General features: G+C 37.8%; 2 protein-coding genes across 3 annotated transcripts in view; both read left to right on the top strand.

The window, feature by feature from the left end:
• LOC144643143 (uncharacterized) overlaps positions 1-7,189 on the top strand; it is a 35,349-nt gene extending 28,160 nt beyond the window's left edge. Inside the window, exons 3-4 of the mRNA XM_078502305.1 lie at positions 5,526-5,785; positions 6,040-7,189. Of these exons, the coding sequence (XP_078358431.1) occupies positions 5,526-5,785; positions 6,040-6,768 (989 nt within the window). The 3' untranslated portion in view covers positions 6,769-7,189. The remainder of the gene's footprint in view (positions 1-5,525; positions 5,786-6,039) is intronic.
• LOC144643120 (uncharacterized) overlaps positions 1-25,920 on the top strand; it is a 91,457-nt gene that overhangs the window by 3,758 nt on the left and 61,779 nt on the right. The window lies entirely within an intron of this gene.

Raw genomic sequence — 25,920 nt, 5'->3', positions numbered from 1 at the left:
CACTTCACTTCAAGACAATAATAGGCATGTGTCTGAATGAATATCAGTCATCACTTCCTATTTTGGAAACTTATCTGTCATTAGCTTGTTGATTCAAACTGTCAAACAAGGCCCAAGTATGTATACTAATTAAATTCTTGGTGGCTGCTTAATAGAGGAAGCAAAAAACAATTCCTCATCCGGATAGCCAAAAGGTGGCCATGGCCACTTAACAGAGGAGGCAGCTAAAGAGTGGTTTTACTTACAGTATTATGCAAACAAATCGTTTAGGAGTTTGATAACTGGCCACTGAATAAGCGGTGACTGCTAAATGTGTGGCTGTTTAATAGGGGTTTAACTGATAAATGTACGCAGGCTAAGCAAGAGATCAGTTTTGAGGTAGCATTTCCTAAAGCTTGCCAGCAACATTTTTCCTTGAAAGATGGTGATGTACAGAGTACATGTAGGCAACAAGTGTCACTAAATAATGATTACATTGTTTGTTAGGGGAATGTGATGGCAAATAACTAACTTTTAAATTGAATTCTTTACTATAATTTATGAATTGCAAAGTTCAGGTACCGGTACTTGGTAAAGTATTCCCCAGATTTGAAGGATGTGACAGTATGAGAAAGCATTTACATTTCTAATTTTCTAACATTTGTCCACAATGCAGATTATTAATCCGGCTCGACGGTAAAAATAAACTGAACATACAGTGCATGTACATTAAAATGATTGCTTTTTATTCTAGCTATATCCTTCAAACTTGGTGAAAAAAGTCTTTTGTTTAGTATCTTACTTTAATATTCATAAATTGAATGACTTGTTGCAAGACTATGCTTAGTGCCTTTTTAGATAAAAAAATCGTCTTTTCCCTCAAACGTGCCTGAATTTTTACATGTGGTCTTCATTTAGTAGAAAAACATTGTCCTTTTTATGGGAGGGGGGGGGGAATTTACTTGCTCAAAGACGGAAACTGGATATGATTTTCTCAACTACGTTTTGACACAAGCTTACGTTTGTATTATTTTGGCGCTCAAGGCAATGTCAGGCTTTTGATCAGACCAGTTGAAAACTCACCTTTTGCATGAAGTCTGCTTGATTCTGCTTTATTCGCACATCTTATTTTTCGCGTGTGGTAAAATAGTGGAAGGAAGTGTTGCTGTCCCCGAAAATTGCCAAGTCATACCAAGACCGGCTGTAAACTTGGTGATCGAAGGAAACTAAGGCCCCCTTTACATGGAAAGAGGATGATCCTAGTGCCAGGATCATCCTAGAAGGTTTATTTGGTTTACATGCAAAAATGGGACTTCTGGGATCAACGTTTCATTTGGTTAACATGCAAAATTTGGCAGGACGGTTCCAGTACTTTTTAGTACTTACTCAGTACTTTTTTACATCAGTAGGAGGGTCGCTAACCTTATCCGGACCAAATTCTACCGGAAATCTTAAAGCCAGGCGACGATGGACTTCAGTGTACAATTCCTTGAGGTCCGCTTCAAAGTCAACGGCATTAAAATCACATACCGTTTTGTAATCCTTGATTTCTTTAATAAGCGCCTCAACATACTCCTCTTTCCAGCTCCATTTCTTCGGTTTCTCTACTTCGCTCTTTTTTCTCTTTAAAGTTTTTGGTCGACCCTCTGGCTGCTCAACTTCGGCTTGTTGGTAGTCATCCACCACATGTGATGAAGAGGCCGCCATGTTTAAGATGGCGGGTGTGTGCGAAGAGAGCCCTGGGCCTTTCGAGCCTGTTTACATGGAGCTAGGATGATCCTTGCGCTAGGATCACCCCTCGTCTCAGATAGGATGATCCTAGCGCTAGGATGATCCTAGCACTGGAACCAAATGCAGCCCTTCGCATGTAAACTGAAAGCTGAAAACATGTTGCGCTCGGATGATCCTAGTGCTAGGATGATCCTGGCACTAGGATCATCCTCTTTCCATGTAAAGGGGGCCTATAAGCCAGGCGAGGTTTAGAAGCAACTTCTGTTTCAAAAAGCATTATTTTCTGAAAATCTTGGCCCATTTGCCACGTGTTGTCATGTTGAACGTTTGAAAATAAGGAGGTGCTTTTAGACTCTTAAAAATTCTCTTAATTCCAAGTGCAGGTGTTTCCGTGTTTCAGCTACTTATTATAAAATATATCCCATAATAATCTTTAATGGATGTTGTTCGATACATAATTTGTCACGATAAACAAAGTTCGGCAAATGTTCACTCAGTCAACAGAATATCGAATCAGAATCAACTGGAAAAGATATTTTTCACTGAGAAAAGCAACAGATTGCTTCATTTAGACCAAAAAGGCACTATAAGAGTGTCTTGCCTAAAAACAGATCGCAGTGCCCCAGCCAGGTCTGGAACCTGGACCGCTCGATCCGGAGTCCGGCACACTAACCTTTAACCTTTAGCAGCCTAAATCTGCTGACTGAAAATGAAAAATTGAACATTCGGTGAGTGTATTTTTGTGGTTAGAAGCTGGCGAGAAAAAAGCATGTTCCTTTTGCTGTATACTTTTTCATTTCTTTTCACTGTTCAGTCGCTCAAGATTGTCAATCAGTCAGGTTCCATGTTAACATAACATTCGTGACATTTAACTCTAACCTTAACACTAACTCTGACTTTACTTTGCTGTAACTTTAAAGTTGAATCCTCATCTGTCTTTGTCATTGAAAGGCTTTTTGGCTTTCTTGCTGCATGTTATTGTTTTGAAGTAACTTAAGTCCTAGTTTTTCTCAAAGACAAAGTGCAAAAGTGCAGACCAGCAATTTGAATTAGAGGAAAATGTTTTTCCATTAAATTGAAGACCACTTGCAAGAATTTCAGGCACGTTTGAAGTAAAAACGACTTTTTATCCAAAACATCACTTAGCATTACCTTGCATTGAGCCATTCAATTGTTGAGAATTCAACATTACCGGTATTTGCCATGGAATTATACAAACCCTGTAATTTGTTGACTGCCATAATGGCTTTCAAACCAATGACGAGGCTGAAGAATCTGTTTGTCCAAAATTAATGCAAATTAATCTCTGAAAGGCATTTTCCTTAACAAATAATATTTTGAGGAGAATCTGTCAGTCCAATAATTGATTCAACTGCTTAAGTTCCTCAAGTAAATCTAATAATAAAACAATAGCATTTGTGCTGACCTTACAGCTGCATGATGACTGGATTTTGATGCTATGTGGGCAAAAAGATTGGAAGATTTCAAACTTCCCACAATGATTTTTGTTCATATTTTTTATTCTATTAAGAATTGCAAGAGAAAGCTGTCTATCAAACTAAAGAAATTGTCAATTTAATAGAAAAAAACTGCTTGCAAGCGAGGTTAATTCAACAGGTTCATGTACCATGCCTTGATGCATTGCATCAAGTTTAATAATAATATTATCAGGACAACTCGGATTAATATTAATCCGTGGATTATAATACTAATAGATTATAATAGGATTATTATAATCCAGTAATAGATTAAGGCACGGCAAAAAATTGGAAGGATTAGACTATTATTAATATTATAATCCGGATTAATATTAATCTCTATTATAATCCCGATAAAAGCCCGTGAATGTTCAGATAACAGCAAATCCAATGATACTTTTATTCAAAATATTGTTTAGTAGCTCATTAAACAAGTTGCAAACAGTTACTGTCATCAGCAGACACACTAATTAAAAAAATATCTTTATATTTTACTGATCTTCAGACTGTGCCGTTAGATGCGGGTGAAATACAATTTAAACTACGTTAATAGAGGACGGTTGGAACAATCCTGTCTCTGTTCCAACCGTCCTCCATGAACGTAGTTTAAATTGTATTTCACCTACATCTAACGGCACAGTCTGATGATCGCTTCGTGTGTGAAACTCTGAGTAACTGTCCGTGAAGTTTCTATCTTTAATTATAGTATTCCGCTCTGCATGTATTTGCATCGAGCACTTCTACGATTGTGTGAAACCTTTTACATTTTTCTTTGTTAATTTTACTGATTAGATATCTGATATATTTAGATATCAAGCAAAAGGGTCCAAGAATGCATAAGATATTGATAAGGCCGCCTTAGATCAATCTTCGGAAGCTTTGGACTAGGATTGCGTTGTTGAGATTTATTATTAAGATTAATATTAATCCGATTAATATTAATCTTACACAAGATTAATATTAATCTTAATAGATTAAGGCACGGCTCAAACCTCAGTAATAGATTATAATAATGTATTACTGGATTATAATAATCTATTAATGGATTATAATAATCTATTATAAAATATAAATAAAGGGAAGCCTCGCGCCATGCGGCCCATACTGACGCAGCTTATCCTGGTTTCCGTAGCATTAAGCTGCTAGGAATATTTCTGCTTTATTGACGTTTCAATAAGGACCACGTACCAAGCAAATTGAATTGTTGTGAAGGCAAATTTGCCAGGCCGTTTTCAACATCTGAACCAACTTCTTTTTCATAAAGAGGGTGGGTCTTTTTTGCCTGGGTTCAAAACCCCCATGCCCACCTGCTCTAAACTTAATGATTCCCTGATCTGCTATCCTGCAAAGTGAGGTTAATTGTAACTCTGGTGACTGCTGTTTAGAATCAGACTTGCAGGAGTTAATTTATTTTATTTTGGTGGGGATTCTGTGGGCATTCTTCTCTGGAAAGGTTAAAAAGCCAGTTTGTAAGTAAAAACAGTATTGGGGTCGATTTCATGTTTGTGACTACTAAGAGAGTTCAAGGTCATACTTCCTTTCCCAGTTTAGTTTTAATACATTTTTATAAAGTTGTAACAATACACGTAATTCAGTCCAAGGACTGCTTAGCCTCCCACGCAGTCGTTCTTAGGGGCGATTGTGTTTCACTATCGCCTCTAAGAACGACTGCGTGGGAGGCTAAGGACTGCTAAGTGATATAGTTTTTTTACTAAACGATACTTCTCTTCTCTGTCTTCTCCAAATATGAACTGTTTCAGAACCTCATTTTAACACTATTATAGATGCAATTACAAAACTTACACTGTAAGTGTAATTATTTTGAGTTCTTCTGCCAAACCCCCCGCCCACCTCACCATAAAACACATTTGCTGCTAGGCGTCCCACTCAAAACCCACAAGCACCCCTACTGGCTTATAAAATTTGTATCCTTTCCCTTCAATAATGGTGGTTTCCCAGGACATAGCATCTAAGCCAGCGAGTCCGGAGAAATAAGCAGGTCATTGCTACCTTGATAGGCCCTGCATGTCCACAGCCATGTAACTAACTTACAAGAAAGAAAGCGTTTATGTGACAATTTGATGAGCTGTTTTTGAACTTTTTCTCTCCTTTTGTTTATTTTCAGGTATGGATAGATGAGCATGCTAAATATGTCAAACCTAAAAACACAAGACAGACTATACTCAAGAAATAAGTCCTATAAATGCAATCAATCTGGCAAGTGTTTTAAGCAAGCAGCGTGTTTAAGGGTTCATAAAAAAGTCCACACCGTGGAAAAGCCTTATGAATGCAAACAGTGTGGCACGTGTTTCAGAGAAGCAGGAGTTTTGCGGCAACATGAAAGAGTACACACAGGTGAAAAGCCTTATAAATGCACACATTGTGACAAATGTTTTAACCAAGGATCGCATTTGAGAGCTCATGAGAGAGTCCACACAGGGGAAAAGCCTTACGAATGCAAACAGTGTGGCAAGAGTTTTAACCAACGAGGAGGTTTGCAGAAACATGAAAGAATCCACACAGGTGAAAAGCCTTATGAATGCAAACAGTGCGGAAAGAGTTTTGCCCGAAAAGACACTTTGCAGAATCATGAACAAGTACACACCTCGTGGAAAAAGACTTCTGAATGTAAACAGTGTGGGAAATGCTTTGTCCGAACATCCAGCTTGCGGGCACATGAACGAGTTCACTTAGAAGAAAATCCTTTCAAATGCAAACAGTGTGGCAAGTCTTTTACTGGAACATACAGTTTGCGGGCACATGAACGGTACACTCAGGGGAAAAACCTTTTGAATGCAGTCAGTGCGGCAAGTGTTTCAATGATCCAGGAAATTTACAAAGACATCAAAAGCTACACACAGGGCAAAAGCCTCATAAATGCAAGCATTGTGGCAAGTGTTTTGCTCAAGCAGGAGATATGCGCAAACATGAGAGAGTCCACACAGGTGAGAAGCCTTATCATTGCAAAGAGTGTGGCAAGTGCTTTAGACGTGCATCACAATTGCGAACTCACATAAGAGTCCACACAGGTGAAAATCCCTATGAATGCAAACAGTGTGGCAAATGTTTTAGAACTACGTCGAATTTGGTAAGTCATGAAAGAGTCCACACAGATGAAAAGCCTTATGAATGCAATCAGTGCGGTAAGTGTTTCAGACGTGGACAAGAGTTGCGGTGTCATGAAAGAGTCCACACCGAGGAAAAACCTTATGAATGCAAGCAGTGTGGCAAGTGTTATAGAGATGCAAGAACATTGAGAACTCATGAAAGAATCCACACAAGCGAGAAGCGTTATGAATGGAAACAGCGTAGCAAGCGTTTTACCCAAAGAGAACATTTAAAAATAAATGACAAATCCCACCGAAGACAGATGCGTTTTAATTACGCACAATTCGACAATGAGTCCATCAATTTAGATAATCAGGTGGCTAACTGTAGCACTCAGACAGTTCGTCAGGGTACTGCGGCAACCTCCAATTTGGGAGAACTCAAGCTAGGCTACTTTGAATGTTGGATTTGTCAAGAGAAATTAGGCAGTCGAGCTCTACTTCTTGAACACTATAATAATCACATGAAATAAAATGTTTTGGCGAATATTTTGCACTTAATTACAAATGAACGCTGTTAACCCGTTCAACAGGATTAGTGAGAAATAAGAAAATGACTGACTGACTGACTGACAGTTTGGCGATCAAACGACTACATTGTACTGACAGACGGATGGCGGGCGGAATGACTTTTTAACTGTAAACGAGGACGAGTCACATAATTTCCTTTCACCCTTTTTTTTCTTTTGATAATATTGTGTGACAATAATAGCTATTGTAAAAATGTCGCAGACGTAAAATAAAGATTACCTTATTACATGAAATTTTCGCGACACGTTAATTTCGCGATTTTGAGGTGCGCATTTTTCGCGACACTTAAATTTCGCGATTGTGCGAAAATTTTGTATTTTGAATCACTTTAATTTCGCCTTTTTGAGTAAGACACACTTTACATTTCCTTGGCAATATTATTCAACATGCCCTTGAATTAAATTAAACGACTTCAAAGGAAAAATAACGTCAAAATTAAAAAAAAAAACGCAAGGGCCGGCGGGACTAAATCTCGGCAATAGCAATAACAGAACAGTTCTCACAATGTCCAAGTAGGTCATGCTTGTACGTGCATGAGTTATTGTTCTTGATTCAATTGACGACAACATTCCTTAACATTGAAAATTGCTTCCGTCAGTGGTACTAAACTTATTCTTTCTTAATTATTGACATAATGTAAGTCACTTAATTTTTGCGTCATGTAATGTTCGCGGCGACACTTATTGTTCGCGTCACTTAATTTCGCGATTTTTTTGGAATCGCGAAATTCGCAAAATTAACGTGTCGCGAAACTTTCATGTAATAAGGTAGTACATGGTTCATACAATCTTGAAATGGTCTTAAATTTTAGCAGTCGTCTTGAAAATTCCTCGAATTTGGTTAAGGTCCTTGAAAAGTTCTTGATTTCTTCATTTGTGACAGGCCAGACACGACTTCTACTGACTATTGAGTGAATTTTTAGCCTTTAGTCTTCTGAATGGAGGATTTCACGCTCTCCAGAGTCATTTTATAAAATCTTTATGCCATCGTGTTCGTTGGTTCTCTGGCATTTACCGTATTAATTCGAGTAAGCGCCCAGCCTCGAATAAGCGCCCACCCTGTAGGTAGGAAAAGTAAATAAGCGTCCACCCCCACATCCCTCATAAAAAAACCCTGAAGTGCACAAGAGGAGTGATGATTATTATTGAAATTTCGATTGAAATTTACTTAGTACTACTAAGAGACTTACGCGAAGACCGAGTTTTCTTAGTCTTCTTAGTATTTTACAAAAAAGTTTCAATGAACAGTTACATCTTCATGTCTTTTTTATTATTCATTGTTTTGTTGTAAAATAAACTATATACCGTATTTATTCAATTAAGCGCCCAACCTTGAATTAGCGCCCGCCCTGAAGGTAGGAAAAGTTAATAAGCGCTCAGCCTCGAATAAGCGCCCATCCCCCTCCCCCAAGGAACTGAAGTGCATAAGAGGAGTATCAGTGAGATTAAAATCATTTTAGTTACTAAGATACTTCCCCGAAGACCGAGTTTTGTTAGTATTTTACAGAAAGCTTCAGTGAACAGTTAAAAATTCTGCTCTGCTAAATAATCAAGGTTTGTTTTTATTTGCTGTTTTGTTGCAAAATAACATTGCTACTCGCTAAAATGATGAAAATTTAATAAGCGCCCAGCCTCGAATAAGCGCCCACTCCCAAACTCCAAAAATTTATTAAGCGCCCAGGGTGCTTAATCGAATAAATACGGTACTCGCTAAAAAATAGTGAAAATTTAATAAGCCCTCAGACTCCAATAAGCGTCCGCCTCAAATAAGCGCCCACTCTCGAGGTCCAAAAATTTAATTACCGCCCAGGACGCTAAATCGAATAAATACTGTAGTTAGGTTTATCGGCTCGTTTCAAGCATACTGCAAGATCCTTAACAGCGTCTAAAGAAGCGATGAGAAACGTCATCTTTTATCTTAAGCAGAGTTAATAATTAACTCTATCTTAAGCCTGAAGTTTAGCTTGCAGGCATGCATAATTGGGTAATACGGTCTCTTTCACTATCGGTGAAGCACCGAGGCCGATTAGTTTGTGATAAGGGACGGACCATTATTTTTTTGGAGGGGGGGGGGGATGAAAAATATTGAAAAAATTGTTTGCAGGGCCTGGAAAAACAAAATAAATTGTTTGCAAACACGATATGTATAACAAAAAATAGTACGAATTTCTAAAAAAAATGTTTGCAGAGGTGCATAAACTAAAAAAAAAGTTTGCAGAGGAACATTTTTCATCCCCCCCCCCCTCCAAGAAAATAATGGTCCGTCCCTTATCACAAACTAATCGGCCTCGGTGCTTCACCGATAACTGATTCATATATCATGATATATATATAGCCCTTGACAGGGATTTGTTGCGCGGCAAAGTTAAAAAAAGATTTAACACAAATCAAAAGTATGTTTGACACGAGTCAAAGTCACATTTCACGGTTATCTTCACACCATTAATAAAAGTTAATGGCACACGATTTTTGATCAAAATTGTAAGCCCTTTGCCGTAATCAAAAGTTTGGCAAAGAGGGCCTTTTACTTCCTTTACACCAACCTACCAGTCATAGTTATGTGCCGAAAACGATTTTTTTTGTGCACTGGAGGAAAGGGTTTCTCGCCCTATTACCTCACCCCTTTCATAAGAATGCCGCACACAAATCGTTTCCAGATGTTGATTAAATTACTACAACCTTATATAGCTCTTGTTGTTTCCTTTATGCATTAAAAGGAGACAAAAGAGAATAGAGTTTTGGAATAAATTCCAAGAGTGGTATTCGTTTTTAAGTAACACGAAATTGAGTCTTTCGGAGTTAGACGTCATGTTCGGAATTATTCGCAGTCACACTCACTGTTTAGCTCTCAACCATCTCATCATGTTAGGCAAGTATTTTATATATGTTAAAGCATTAGATACTATTAAGTTCCAGTTTCAAGATTTCGTCTCTCTTGTGCGGGAAAGGATGAAGCTAGAGAAATATATCGCAGCCACGTCTGATAAAGTGAAAGATTTTGAGAATAAATGGCATTTTTTTCTAGCAATTTAAGATAGTCTTATTATTTTATTTTTTTAGCATTTTGTTTTCCCCTCTTTAATTACTTGATTAATTCAGTGGATATAAGCTACGTTTTGGCGATGTTACTTAAGAGAATTATTTGTAAATTTACATCTCTAAGTGGACAGTTTTGTAAAACAGTTATTAAGTAAGTAAGTAGTAGAGCAAGAATGTAAATAGATCAGCTATATATGATATTTATTGTTGTTTATCAGAAGCAGTTTTAATGTAGCATTTGCCGTTAGTGTTTGTAAGTAATGTAAGTTTCTTTTGTAAGAATGTCGTTGTGTTGCAATTAAAAAAAAAAAAAAGAGGATAGAGTTAGTGTAACGTGAAACTCAATTGCTGGTTTGCAGCTGACGTCACAGCAGCCATGTTGGATGACAGGAACAAAGCGTTCTCCTCCGTTGGGAACTAAACTTTTTTTATTAAGCAAATTCCGCAAAAAGATTTTTTATTGTTTTGTCATCCAACATGGCCGCCTTGTCACGTGGTTGCAAACTAAGAATATTCCATACCGGAGAAAAATATCAACGTCTTAAAAATAAAGGGTCTGTCAATAAATTGGTGATAAGCTAAATAGTTCAATCAGAAAATTCCGACTACGACTAACTTGTTTTGCAAACTCCAATCAGAAACAATTCTTGACAATGATAAAGTAAAGACTAACAATTCAAGCTTGCTTGTATTTGGTCTTTTGAGGCTGGTAAACTGTTCGGTTTACCAAAGGGAAGTTATTTTTTGATTGTATGGTTTCTCCGATTTGATAGAATGCATTAGAGTAAAATAGATCATTTATATTCTTTATGTTTGTTCCTGATAGCGGATCGGAGCGCAACTAAGGGCCTGTTTATATGGAGGAGAATTGTCTCTGGTAAGAGGATTACCCACCATACTGAGCCACCCCGGGCGAGAAAGCTTTTCATACGTTTCTTAATAAATAGCTGCGAACTGTGTACATGAAAAATTGCAAAGTTGGCTCGGGGGGCAAGGTGACCCTGGGTGGAGGGTCACTCGCTTTGAAGGTAGGGCGACCCTGGGGAACGAGCCAACTTTTTCTCCATATAAACAGTTTGGTTATTTTTGCCTCGCCTACCAGGGACAAGTTGACACATACGGAACATGCGCAAACGCTATATAACGCCAAAACAAAATTGCAGATAAATTGAAATCGAAGTCGGCGGTAGATTTGTCCAAACATGGTCTTGGTCGATGTTTCAGCGTTCCTGATTTTAGAAAAGGCAGCCATAATAAATGTTTTAAAACAACTCTCGCCAGTCTTTTGAACCGAGAGGGCCAAGTTTTGGCTTGGCCAACAGGGACAACTTTCTCATATAAACGCTCGGCAAAAGATGGCTCGGGGGAAAGGGTAACCCTCCTACCAGAGACAACTCTTCTTCATATAAACAGGCCCTAAGATCAGCGCAATAAGCATCGCGCTTCTGATGATTTCACTCGCTGTCGGAATGCTGGTGCATTGCTGCACAACCGTGAATTTTCAGAGTGGGTAATTGTTGTTATTTATTTTCTTTTTTGTCGCTTTATTTTTAAGTATATACACACCGTATTACTTGTTTACCTAAAATACTACAACATTTGACAACATTGTCTTAAAATATACAATTTACATTTTAGCAGGTTGTTAAAAATCCTTCATAATGTTGATCGACTTGACAAAAATACTTGTGTGTATTGAGTAAGCGGAAAAACAATCGTTTGTTTTATGATGTTTGTGGGTGTTCAGAAACACTACCACACCATACTGATCCATATGTATGCACATGTCGCAATATGCTAAGCTAGGGAGGCAAGCGTGGCCGAGTGGTTTAGGGCGCTGGCCTTTGTAATCTGGAGGTCCCCGGTTCAAGACCTGCCTTTGCCACTAGCTGGATTTGTTTCTCGGTTGTCCCGGGTTCAAATCCTCGGTCACGCTTTGTATATAGCCAACTGGTCTGCCTCCTACCAGTTAGGATTTTTAAACTTGTTATGTTCATTTAAAATATTTGTTTCCTCTGTTTCAGTGGCATGCCTGTAAACTAGCTATCTCGAAGAGATATGAAGCTAAGTGCATGACCACTATAAACAACATTTAAATTTTACATTTTTTACATAAATACACAGTTTTAGAAAATGGGTATAGTTGTTTTCTTATTATCTCTGATTAGTGGTGACAAATAGCGCTAGTCATGTTCAATCAGACTTCAAAATTTGGCCGGCAGGGCCGTTAACCAGTTTTAAACGAAGTGGCAGATGACGTTTTGCACTTCAGCAACTCACTCTGAATTGGCGATGAATAAAATTATATTCTTTAGCAAGTGTTTTTACCACGTACAGAGCTAATCCTTTTTTCTAGGCCAAAAGTTTATTTTGTGAAGTTTTGTCTTCTTTTTTTTTTTTACAGTGTTTGTTTCTGTAGATCAGGGTATTGTTTTAAAATTTAACTGAAGATTGGACAAAATTGCCGATGCTTTATGATTTGGGGCAAAAATAGCTCTGTTCTGCTAAAAATTCCAATAAAAGTTGGAAAAATTAAATGGTAAAATTAATTGTTTTTAACAAGGTAAACATTTGTCATTGCGCAGTCTGGTAGCGTGGACACATTCTCGTCCCCAGAGAGCATGATCCTTCCGGGCGCAGACCAGTAGGATCGTGGTCTCTGGGGACGAGAATGGCCTGGGCAAGTCAAGTGTTGTTGGGTGCTTCCGGTTGCATTTTTACAACATTTTTTGCATCCTTTCGGCTGAGATCAATTACTATATGGTCAGTTGAAAATTATGGAGTCAAATAGAAACAGGAGTTAATATTGTCATTATTGTTATTATGGTCTTAGTCACGAATAAGACAGCGTTTTCATTCTGATAAGGCACTTTCAAACGTTGTTCAGCTTAGAATTCAAGTTTGGGGTATGATTAATTCGTTGCTGCTGCCATCGACAAATTCATGAACGTTGCACAACGTTTTATTTCTGTTATAAACAAATCTTCTATATCTGGTATATGTCAGAATATTATAGATTTGCTCTCATCCAAAGAGGAATCAGCAACTATTAATGTCTGTTGTGAAACCTGACCTCGCTCTTACTTTTTTTTAACGTTTTCTAATCGATGGCCCAGCATGATAGATAAATTAAGTTAAATAAAGTTGTTGCTTCACTATATGTATTTGCACCAAATGCATGCGTAATAAAAGGTGTCTCTTTCTCTACATAAAGTAAATGGTTTGAACCCAGTAGTATGGGGCCATGGGGTCGCCGGTTTCCGTTGTTGTCGCAGAAATTGTGATGCAGAACATCGAGGAACACGCCCTTGCAACTTGTCGACAAACGATACCGCTCTGGTTACGCTACGTTGACGATACTTTTACCGCCGTACACAAAGACGAAATCGACGACTTTCACAAACACCTAAACGAACAGAACGCCGACATTCAGTTTACCAGGGAGATCGAAGAAAACGGAAAACTTCCTTTTCTTGACTGTCTGGTAAGCCGCGACAACAACGAAATACGAACTACAGTGTACAGAAAACCGACGCATACCGACAGATTACTGGACGAAACATCCTACAACCTGACTTTCCACAAAGCTACGACTATCAAGACTTTGACGAGACGAGCGCAACTAGTTTGTGACACACCAGACAGTTTATCTGACGAAAACAAATACCTTGACCGCGTTTTCCACAAGAACAACTACAATACTGACTTTATTAGACGCAACACTCACAGAACTACTGAAACTGACAGAAATCTGACATCTGTTACTACAGCGACTTTACCTTACATCAAGGGCACTTCTGAGACTATTGCGCGGATCCTACAACCCTACAATATCCGTGGAGCTCACAAACCTATAACAACGTTACGACATTTATTGACCAACGTTAAAGACAGGGACGAACCTAACAAAAGACAGGGAGCGATTTATAAGATCAAATGCTCCGACTGCCAGGCCTCCTACATCGGAGAGACCGGTAGAAACTTGACCACGAGACTGACTGAACACAAACGAGCGACGAGAAATGGTGATGTCAACAATCACATTTCTGAACACCACCGACTTACTAAACACAAAATCGACTGGGACTCTGCTGAATGCTTAACCTACAGTACTAACTATTTTCAACGACTGACTCTGGAAAGCTGGTACACAAACTTAGAACAGACGCCTATCAACAGATGTCAACAATTACCGGCACCTTACAAACGACTTATTCACGACGTAAACAGAAGCGACAAACGAACCGCCAACAGAACGACTTAATTTGACTAACAATAGACGGAACAGAACGACTTAATTAGACTAAAAATACTGATGACAAACTTTACACGAGTCTTACAGCCAATAACATCACGGCTTAACTGACCAATCAGCTTCAACGGACCAGACTTATAACATCATCGACTGACAACAACTTTTCACTTGACTCTGAAGATGACTTCCGCTCAGGTTGTCGAAACGTCAGTCACCAACAACAGTTCTTCTCAGAACTACTCTCACCCGGACGATCACACTATACGAACTCTTTCTCTACAGTTTTGCAGTTCATCGTTCTAGCGCTGTATTAATCTTTTCCAGTTTTAAGAAATGAATTTAGCTGCTTTTTCACGCTATTTGGATACTGTCAATTGTAATTTTTAACTTTATGTCGATCTTTACAGCTTGTCTTTTAAAAACAGTAAAGCTGCCTGATTGTGCCTTTAACTGCTTGTTTCACTTCCCTGATTTTCCAACAGTACAAGATTGGGTTAAGAGATGAGTTTAAGAAGACTAGTGTCTCTGTAGCAAACCACGCCACGTCATGCTCAATTCCATCTGCACCTAGGACAGCCACAATCACCCACGGAACATAGCAGGCAACTAATGCCAACTGCACCCACATAATGCTGGAAACTGTCCTTTTGTATCTTGCTATGTTTAGTGTAATCCCTTCTCCGTTCTGTTGTCCGCGGGGGACATTGTTTTGTACTTGGGCTTGTTGATGTCGTAGTTTGAGGTGGATCCTCGTGTAACAGAAAATCGAAGTCACCAGACAAAGTATTAAGACAACAGAGGCTTCCACATAGGCGATCTTTTTTCTCCATACCCAGAGCAATCCATTCGAAGTTGTAATTAGCCAAAAACAAGTTATAACTGCACGAACTCGCCTTAATGATACGACATGTCTGTATCTCAGTCCCGTTCATCTTTATTATACGAGAGATGATGCGGTTAGCATAAAGTGGTTGTACAATAAGACCAACGCAAAGATCAGTGACCGCCAGACATCGAAAAAAAAGTTTTGTCGGAGGATGAATAGAAGAGACATTCTTCAGAGCGAAAAGGATCAGAGCATTGCCCACAGCAGCGGTGATGGAAAGAAAAATATTTAAAGCTGAATAAAATTCAACTATGCCTGCTGGTGGTGCGCTGAGTGCTTGGTTTAGTTTGCTTGTGTAGTTTCCTTCTCCACTAAAGTTTGCCATTGTTCTTGGGTAGTCAGAAAATTAAGCATGCCTTGAAAAGCGCTTAAAGTCGAGAAAAGTACGAAACTTTGAACTAAAAGTTTCCGCTTGCAGCTTTGTTAGTGAGATGATGATTTTCTATGTCGTTGATAACACGCCCTCTTGCTTTGTAAAGGTCTATTCTTCTTATTTGCTTTAAAATGTCTTTTTTTATTACCTGACTTCCTAATTATCCTAAAAGGTCCAGTTTTAATTGCATTAGACTCATTTTCGTAAACGTTTGAGTAAAAAACGGATAGATCTGTCAGTTGCTAAGATATTCAACCATCGCTCACTAGTTAAAAATCAAAATAATTGAGATTGTGCTATTTTTCCAAGCAGTTATAGTTTACATGAAGACAGAATGAAATATAGTATCATTTACATATCTTTTTTAACATGAGATGTTTTTATATCTTATCAAATAAAAAGAATGGGCGCATTTTAAGTTCTTCTGTTATTTAGGCGCAGAGCCTTTGAGTAGTAATTCAATCTAGTAATTAAAACAAAACATATTTTTCTAATCGCGCGCCTAGCACATTGGACTTGCTTATTATTGTGTGTGAAGGTATTAAGAAGCTTTATAAATTAATCATTGTTTCTTTTTCCGTTGAGGCTCAGGAACACAGAATATCAATATGCTTTTAGACATTGCAAGATGCTAAAGATGTAAAGATCTATTTACACAAAAATTTAAAAGCCGGATAAAATTGTTCACCGGATTTTGCAATTGTCATTCAAATATTAGCATATACTTCTTAGAGTCAACAATGATTTAATTGTAGGAGACTAAACCAGCTTACGTAATGACATACTATTATTTTCGAAGGTATACATCTCCGCTCACTGCGCGCAATTTGTTTTCTGGCTTTGCCTTTCATCAGTAGAAATGACACAATAATAGCAGTTCATTGTGCGGAGAAATAACTCCAGATGGGGACATGCACACCTGCATTGGAAGAAAAAACCTTGGTTAAAGAGTAAAAAAACTTTTTTTTTTTTCATATGGTAAAAGTTCATTCATCCTTTTTTGTCTACAATGAAGGCTATTTTGCACGTTGTAAAATATTAATTTAGCTGTTTTCCACGCTTTTTGGACACAGTCAATTGTACTTTGCAACTTTAGATCGATTTGCACTGCGCCTAGTGTTTTAAAAACAACAAGAAGCTTGAGAAGTTTAAAATCGGGCGCTTAATAATTAGCTATCTGTTTTGACTTGAAAGGCAGGGTACAGTACGGTAAAAATCACTGGAAAAACAGTCACTTAAACCTATTCAGGCCGAGGGGAGGGGGGCTTTTGAGGCCCGCGCTGACTTTGGACGCTTATAACTTTTTCAAGATTCAACCAAACGCTGCCAAACTTTGCGCGTTTATCTAAAATTAATCTTGCAATAATTTGGTAGGATTAGTTATTGTGCCAGTAACTTGAAATCACCATGGCAACGTCATTTTGACAGGCTTGTTTTCCCAAATTTGAATTTTTCGTGTTTCTATTTAATAATGAAAATCTGGAATGCTTTCAAGATTGCATTATTGCTTAATGACATAATGGTCTCAATTTATAAAAATATATTTCGCACAATACAAATAAGGGACGGACCATGGGGGGGGGGGGGGGGGCGGTGGGGAAAAAACAAAATAAAATTCATGCAAGCCAAAATGGCAAGAAAAAAAAATCGTGCAAAGGAGAAGGCAAAGAAAAAAAAATTCGTGCAGAAGGAAAGGTCTTATTAATACCTGAAAATACCTGCCATCATTTAACACTTGATGAGATCTATTTTTCGACGAAATATATGGTGGAGAACGCTGAAAATAGCATTTCCGAGCCTAGAAATTTCAAAATTTTCTGAGGGAGTATGCCCCCACATCCCCCGTAAATGGATTGTGATCATAACATTCCTTTAGCTCGTCTCTCTCTAGACTCTCTAGCCTGCGTAGATTGCTTACTAGTTAACTCATTTCTCAAACAGATTGCAAAAAAATGGTACGATATACAGTGGTCTTAGTTTATGTTGTCGATTCCGGTCAAATAGGATTTCTGCAGTAATTATTTATGAATTTCTATTACGTATAGTTTTAGTTTTTGCATATGTTTATGTCTAAGTTTTCCCACGGACTTTTCACAGAAATATATGAAAAACACAAATCTATTATACGAAGTGATTGAGAAATTCATCCTGCTTTGGTGTGTTAAGAAACGAAAGAAGATGTGTAAGAAACTAATGACAAGCTTAGCCCTAAAAAATTCTGTCCAGGAGGTCTTTTAATCTTGTACATAACTTGTCACCGCATGCCAGGAAATGTGAAATGAAACCGGTCCTGGCTATGTGTACGTGATGTTTCTTGTGTCACGCAGTTTCTGCTTTTGCGGTTTCGAAACGTGCTGGTGTATCACTAAGGTGCGGGATTGCAGAATATCAAAATATCAGAAAGCTTCTGATATTATCATTCTCTCTCGATATCTTGATATTTTAATATTATCATGCAGAATATCAAAATATCAGAAAGCTTCTGATATTATCATTCTCTCTCGATATCTTGATATTTTGATATTATCATGCAGAATATCAAAATATCAGAAAGCTTCTGATATTATCATTCTCTCTCGATATCTTGATATTTTGATATTATCATGCATCTAGATATCACCTTGATGTCATATTTGATAACACGATGGTACCTTGATATTTTGATATTATCATGATATTATCAAATCTGGACATTACCATGATATCATATTTGATAACACGATGGTACCTTGATATTTTGATATTATCAAATCTGGATATCATCATGATATTTTGATATTATCATGATATTATCAAATTTGACAACACGATGGTATCATGATATTTTGATATTATCATGATATTATCAAATCTGGATATCACCTTGATGGCATATTTGATAAGACGATGGAATCTTGATAGCGCACTACACATGAATATATTTCGTTCTTTAATCCACGAGCCGAAACAAGCACACTACACATGAATATAGTTCGTTCTTTAATCCATGAGCCCAAACGTGCACACTACACATGAATATATTTCGTTCTTTAATCCATGAACCGAAACAAACCCAAGACACATGAATATATGTCGTTCTTTAATCCATGAGCCGAAACAAGCACACTACACATGAATATATGTCGTTCTTTAATCCATGAACCGAAACAAACACGCTACACATGAATATATTTCGTTCTTTAATCCACGAGCCGAAACAAGCACACTACACATGAATATATGTCGTTCTTTAATCCATGAACCGAAACAAACACGCTACACATGATGAATATATTTCGTTCTTTAATCCACGAGCCGAAACAAGCACACTACACATGAATATATGTCGTTCTTTAATCCATGAACCGAAACAAACACGCTACACATGATGAATATATTTCGTTCTTTAATCCACGTTATTGAGCACGATGAAAATCAACGTGGAATCATCGCTAAAGCGAGCGGCCAAATGGCACGCGTTTCTATGATCGTGCATGTTCTGGATAACGCAGTTGCCATGGCAAGTCAAGAGTTGGAAGAGTTGGACCAGAATGAAGATGCGAACAATGTCGTAGTAAATATTCCTTCCACCATCCCTAAAGAGTCTGTTCAGCAAGCAATTGCGGTCATGAATTACATTGTAGACACAAAGTTTGCAATGAGTCCTCACAACAAATCACTTTACCTTAGCAAACACTTTATATCTTGAGAGACTTCTTGATATTTTGAGAATATCATGAGATTTTGATAATATCATGATATTCTTGTATCTTGTGCACTGGAGAATATCAAAATATCATTGCCTTGTATCACCTTCAAAATATCATGATATTATCAAGAAAAAATAGAAGAAATGTATAAGAAAATTTTTGATTGATATTCCGCAATACCGCACCTCACTCTGGTGTATCTTCTTTAATAATATTCTTTGCTAGACTGTCGATATCGGTATTGTTTGCGACCTTAAATGATTCATTCCTGTTTCATACGTTTTCTTGGCAACACGGTCAAGTTTGAGGCGGTTTTGGTGTTTTTGTATCAGCTATACGACATTGGATATCCGACGGACAGCCGCAAGTATGAGTCGACTTTGGTAAGTTATAAATGTAAAAGCGAGTCGACGAAAATGATATCGGTAAGAGCGAGATCAACAGTAATTCTGCACGCGGAAACAAGTTGAATGTGTGAAGATCGGGGCTTTCAAGGAGTCTATTGTTGTAGCTAGTCTTCACGACATGAATTGAGTAGCATTGTTACCAATTTAAGACATGTTTTTATTTCATTTTTTGCTACATGTTCCTCGCTACACTGCAAAACTCGTGTGAATGAATGCGAAACAGGAAAGCCCTGTAAGATTTTGCAAGGGTTTCGCCTAATAAACGAAAAGAGATTCGGCATTTTCGTCTAAATGATTACTGTTACCGGGTTAATTTATTCTGGCGGGAAATAATAAGGTAACGCAATTGGCAAACAGCGCGGCCCGCCGTTCATCCAAGATAGAAGCAAGACAAACACCGCACAATGGTAAGTTTTATTTTTTTTATTTTTGGAATATAAAATTTAACTTGGGTTTTCAGTTTCACAATGATCGCTTATGGCAAGCACTGCTATAATAATCAACTTGCTAATCGCGCGCTGACTTATTTCGCTTTACTAACCTCGCGCTAATTTTTTTCTGCCTTACTTAGGTGGTGAGTTCTTTACTGAGCTCTTGTTATCTGTGGGCAGAATATAACCTCGCGCTAAATGATTCTGTCTTACTTGGGTAGTGAGTTCTTTACTGAGCTCTTGTTATCTGTGGGCAGAATATAACCTCGCGCTAAATGATTCTGTCTTACTTGGGAGTGAGTTCTTTACTGAGCTCTTGTTATCTGTGGGCAGAATATAACCTCGCGCTAAATGATTCTGTCTTACTTGGGTGGTGAGTTCTTTACTGAGCTCTTGTTATCTGTGGGCAGAATATAACCTCGCGCTAAATGATTCTGTCTTACTTAGTAGGTGGTGAGTTCTTTACTGGGCTCTTGTTATCTGTGGGCAGAATATAACCTCGCGCTAAATGATTCTGTCTTACTTGGGTGGTGAGTTCTTTACTGAGCTCTTGTTATCTGTGGGCAGAATATAACCTCGCGCTAAATGATTCTGTCTTACTTAGTAGGTGGTGAGTTCTTTACTGGGCTCTTGTTATCTGTGGGCAGAATATAACCTCGCGCTAAATGATTCTGTCTTACTTGGGTGGTGAGTTCTTTACTGAGCTCTTGTTATCTGTGGGCAGAATATAACCTCGCGCTAAATGATTCTGTCTTACTTAGTAGGTGGTGAGTTCTTTACTGGGCTCTTGTTATCTGTGGGCAGAATATTAACCTCGCGCTAAATGATTATTCTGTCTTACTTGCCTCGATGTTTGCTGTTTTCTTGTTAGACAACCCCGTACTCCAGTTAATATCTTTTTTTTTTCTTTCTCTACAGAGAAGCCGCGACTTTTATGACTGTTATTCACTGTACGTTGCGGTAGTTCAACGTGCTAACTACGTTCTTATGTTACCAATCTTAATTACCTTAGCGGAGATTCAATCTCCGCTAAGCTAATTTGCATATTTTTTTTCGAAAGCCTAAGCTCGTCACAGAATTATTGTGACACAGAATTTGTAACACTTAGCAAAGTGCAGCCTTTTCGCAATACTAAACAAAGGCGGGGTTTTTACCTGAAGACCAATTTTTCCAACGCTTTAGGTGGCTGACGCATTTCAGTATTTTCCAGCCCTTACACTTTAATGGAACAGTATACAACTCCTAATCAGGTAACTACTATTGTCAAGAAAATGATCACAACTTAATGACCAATGATTAGGTATTTGTTTCATACCATTACTGTAATAGCAACTGGTGAAGAATAGTAGTACTGGCCCAAAGTATAAGGGCTGGAAAACACTGAAAACCATTTCAGCCGCGTTTCAAGGAATCCAAAAAAGCTTTACTTATCCCATATATATATTTCTTTTGCAGTATTTTGTTAATTTTTGGACGATTTTGGGGGATGTCTGGGAGGCGATAGTTTTTCTCAAAGGATTAGTAAAATTTAGACAAATAAGAAATATTGGAGATTTAATGTGATTTTAAAATTTGAATTTGAAGTTAAAAATTGGTGGACGGACACCAAACAGTCTCCTGACAACCCGGAGTGCTCTTGCGAGAGGGTCAACTGTTTGGAGGTGTTTCCATTCTTTTCTTCAATCCCTTCTTTAAATCTCTTAAAGTTCCATTCAAATTCAGGTAGAACCCCACCTTAAGTTTTGTTCTTGTGAGAAAACAACATAAGTCAAAGGTTGCGTGATATAACCAAGCATGGATTTTAATTCTCCCTCCCTTTCCATCTCCTTAGCCTTTCACCCCCACCTGTCCCTCCCTTTCTACTCTAATTCAATTTAATGTTTGTTTACATTTCCTAACCAATTCAGTATCGTACTAATCTGTGCCAAGCAATCAGATAAGAATAGAAATTTGCCTTAATTTTGATCTCCCATACCAAGACCTTAGAGTATAAACCGCTAATAAAACAAAACACACTTGATAATAATTCTCTGAGGTTATAAACCTTGCAGTATTAACGTACTAACGAACTTGATATAACAAACCCCATGTCGTACTAAGGATTTTTACTGATCAACATAGAAAATAAGTTCACAATGGTTTGTTCCCAAAAGGTTTTTAACTTTACAGAGAGTCTGTATATTGACCTGTAACTTGTATATCGTTTTGAAAAATTCAGAACGAACCGACTTCTGCCCGTTACCATGATATCATGTTGAAAAATTTGCTCGTTCGAAACCGTAGCAAAATCGTTAGAGACAGACAAGATACAGCCCTTTAATGGCAGTCTTTGATTGAAAATCCTGAATTTCGTCAAAATGGGCCAAAATAAAGTTTTAAAATTTCCTTTATCAATATGGTTCTTATCTTTTTATTCAATTCTATGAACTGCTTTTATGCAGTACTGTCCACAAATATTTTAATTTCCTCAAAGTTTCGGGACAAATGGATACAAAATATTTCGTGCAGAATGTAATTTGATTAAGCGAATGTTTTCACGTCTATAAATACTTCAAGCAGTGAATGAAAAACCGTTTTGTTTTCATCGATGAGAACCACTTTCAAATAGTTAATGCATAAAAAATAACAATCAGATCAGAATACAATAATTATTAAGTCTCGCTATTATGTCTCGGCAGAGATACTTCTTTTTTGCAAGTTCAAATGTGTGCAAATTTCGTGTGAAATGTAATTCGATTCCATTGTCTTGTTTACAAACTCTTTCTTAAGAAAGTTGTATTTTCGTGAATAAAACCCATTGGCCTGTTTTGTTTTCCTGATCATGTTTGTCTGTGATTTTTACAAAACATGTGGTCTTTTTTTCGGAACTTTAAGTTGTACAAAAATTCCTATTTTGAACACAAATGTCACTTCCGGAATTTCTCATCTAAAATTCAATTGGTATTTAATTATAATTATTCAAGTTTTCATTTTCAAGTCATCCTTTCCGATTCGATAGCTTTACTGATCTCGTAAAAAATTCCATTCAAGTTCACACCAATACTGTACATTGCCAATGTTTTGCTGATGTCTTGAGAAGTGTCTTACTAACGTCACTAGTCAAATCTAAAATATATCCAAACCAAGTTGTGCAAACATTCTACTCTTTGTGACAGGCGACTTTGACGCCCAACTGTGCGGAAATGAAAATCGACATACTTCTTGCTTAATATATAAAAAAATAGTTTTAAAGTGGAGTCCGCCTCAAAAAAATGTACCGCCAGATCACACAGCTATTTGTAGAAACCAGCAAAGCGTCTAGTTTCAAAGTTTCCCACAAAAACATTGCGTGACATAAATGACGTTACCCCTTTTATTTACAAAAATAGCTTCAACTTGTCAAAGCAACTACAGTTTCACAATGGTGATTATTAGTACTTTACCCCTTAAGCTTTTTTTTCTGTCCTCCCGCCGAAGCAAAGAAGAGAACCAGATTGCAGATTAGCCCAAAAGTCGACCCAGTGTTCCTACAACGATTTACTGTCAAAACGGAAATGAAACCGATTGGCCCAGGCTATCCCCGTCATTTTTAGCCGACAGGAGACTATCGTCTAGGACGACCAAAGGGTAAACTATAATCGGCCACGCCCGATTAATAAAGCTGCCTGATTGTGCCTTTAACTGCTTGTTTCACTCCACTGACTTTCTAACAGTACAAGATTGGGTTAAGAGATGAGTTTAAGAAGATTAGAGTGTCTGTAGCTATCCAAACCACGCCATGTTCAATTCCATTCCCATATAGTGCAGCCGCAATGCACCACGGAACATAGCAAGCAACTAATGCCAACTGCACCCACATAATGCTGGAAACTGTCTTTTTGTATCTTGCTGTGTTTAGTGGAATCCCCTCTCCGTTCTGTTGTACGTGGGGGACATTGTTTTGTACTTGGGCTTGTTGATGTCGTAGTTTGAGGTGGATCCTCGTGTAACAGAAAATCGAAGTTAGCAGGCAAAGTAACAAGACAACAGAGGCTTCCTTAATGGCGATATATCTTTTCCACACCCGGAGGCCCCCAGTTAGAACAGCAATTAGCCAAAAACATGTTATGACTCCACGCACTCGCCTTAATGTTACGACATGTCTGTATCTCAGTCCCAGCAACAGTGCGAGAAGTCTGTCCACACTAATTGCTGTCGACGTCAAGGCAGATACGCCACATAAAATATAACTCAAAGCTACATTGATGTTGTTAACATAGAACAAAGCATTCACGTTCATCTTTATTATACGAGAGATGATACGGGTAGCATAAATTGGTTGTATAATAAGACCAACGCAAAGATCAGTGACCGCCAGACATCGAAAGAAAAGTTTTGTCGCAGGATGAATAGATGAAACATTAATTATAGCAAAAAGGATCAGATCATTGCCCACAGCAGCGGTGATGGAAAGAAAAATGTTCAAAGCTGAATAAAATTCAACTATGCCTGCTGGTGGTGCGCTGAGTGCTTGGTTTAGTTTGCTTGTGAGTTTCCTTCTCCAGTAAAGTTTGTCGTTGCTCTTGGGTGGTCAGAAAATTAAGCTCGCCTTGAAGAGTGCTTAAAGTTGAGGAAGGTACAAACTTTTGAGGAATGAAGTATCAACTTGCAGCTTTGTTTTTGAAATGATGATTTTATATGTCGCTTTTAACACGACCTCTTGTGCTGTGCGTGTATTTTTTTGACAGGACTTCCTAATAATCCTTAAAAGCCAAGTGTTTATTGCATTATTTGACTATTTTCTTGCACGTTTGATATTAAAACTGATAGATCTGTCAGTTGCTTGATAAAACGTTGCAAATTAACCAGTGAAACAAACGATTCAGCTTGCAGCTTTGTTAGTGAGATGGTAAGTGTCTTTTCACCTGTCTTCCTATTTATCCTAAGGCCCAGTTTTAATTGCATTAGACCTTAAAATTACGTCATTCGTCCATTTTCGTGAACATTTGAGTTTTAATTTGATATACTATTTGTCAGTTGCTTGATATTACATCACATACTATTTATCAAACAAAAACAATTGACAATAAGCTATTTTTCCAATAGTTCTACCGTTCTTTCTGGGCAGAGCCTTTAAGTAGAAGTTAAATCCAGTAATTTTAAAACATAAATCCTATTTTTGTAATCACTCAACATAGAACATCGCGCTTGATTATATTTCGGAGTTTAGGAACAAAAAATATCCACGATGCATTTAGACTTTGTAAGATGCTGAAGCTGTATATGTAGATCCATTATCTCAAAAATTTTATATCCGGGGAAAATTTTTCCTCGTCATTTATCAATTTCAACCAATGGCAATTATTGATCACAGGATATTGCAATAGTCAAACAAATATTTAACAATTATTCCATGAGTCCGCGTTGGATACGAGGTGGTAAATAGCCAACGAGGCGCGAAGCGCCGAGTTGGCTATAACGACTCGTATCCAACAAGGGCGAATGGAATAATTGTTTTATTAAATTCTTCTCAAGTTCACTGAACTTGAAAATCGAATGGACATTTCATTTTGATGTAAACGAAGTGATAGTATGAGGAGGCGCGAAAATTTCTGGCGCGGTGTTCACTTCTTGAGTTGAATGAAACATACGAGGAAAGCGAGCAAGAGAGTTTTCTTCAGAAGATTTTCCTCAAACAATCCCCTCTTGAAAGTCGTCTAAATATCATGGAAATTGTGACAACAGTTAAGATTTACGAGAAGATCCGAAGCAAAACCTTTTCTGGAAACTACAAGTCTTGTGCAAGTCGAACGAGGCAAGTGTTTAATTTGTACTTCTTTACGGCTCCACGGCTGTCATCAAGACTGCTATATTATTTGAAGCGAAATTGAGCTCAAAGTGGAACAGGTTTACTAAAGTATGAAAGGACAAAACCAAGATTGAAAGGTAACAAACTTTACTGAAGTGCTGAGCCTAGTTTTATGACGTACACTGAATGAAACTGTGTCAGTTTGCCGTTCTTTCGTAAATTATTTGCTGCTTTTATACTTTATTCAC

Source organism: Oculina patagonica, chromosome 2, assembly GCF_052425735.1.
Source record: "Oculina patagonica isolate OP01 chromosome 2, crgOcupat, whole genome shotgun sequence".
Classification (NCBI taxonomy): Eukaryota; Metazoa; Cnidaria; class Anthozoa; order Scleractinia; family Oculinidae; genus Oculina; species Oculina patagonica.
This window is presented reverse-complemented; position numbering and strand designations above follow the sequence as displayed.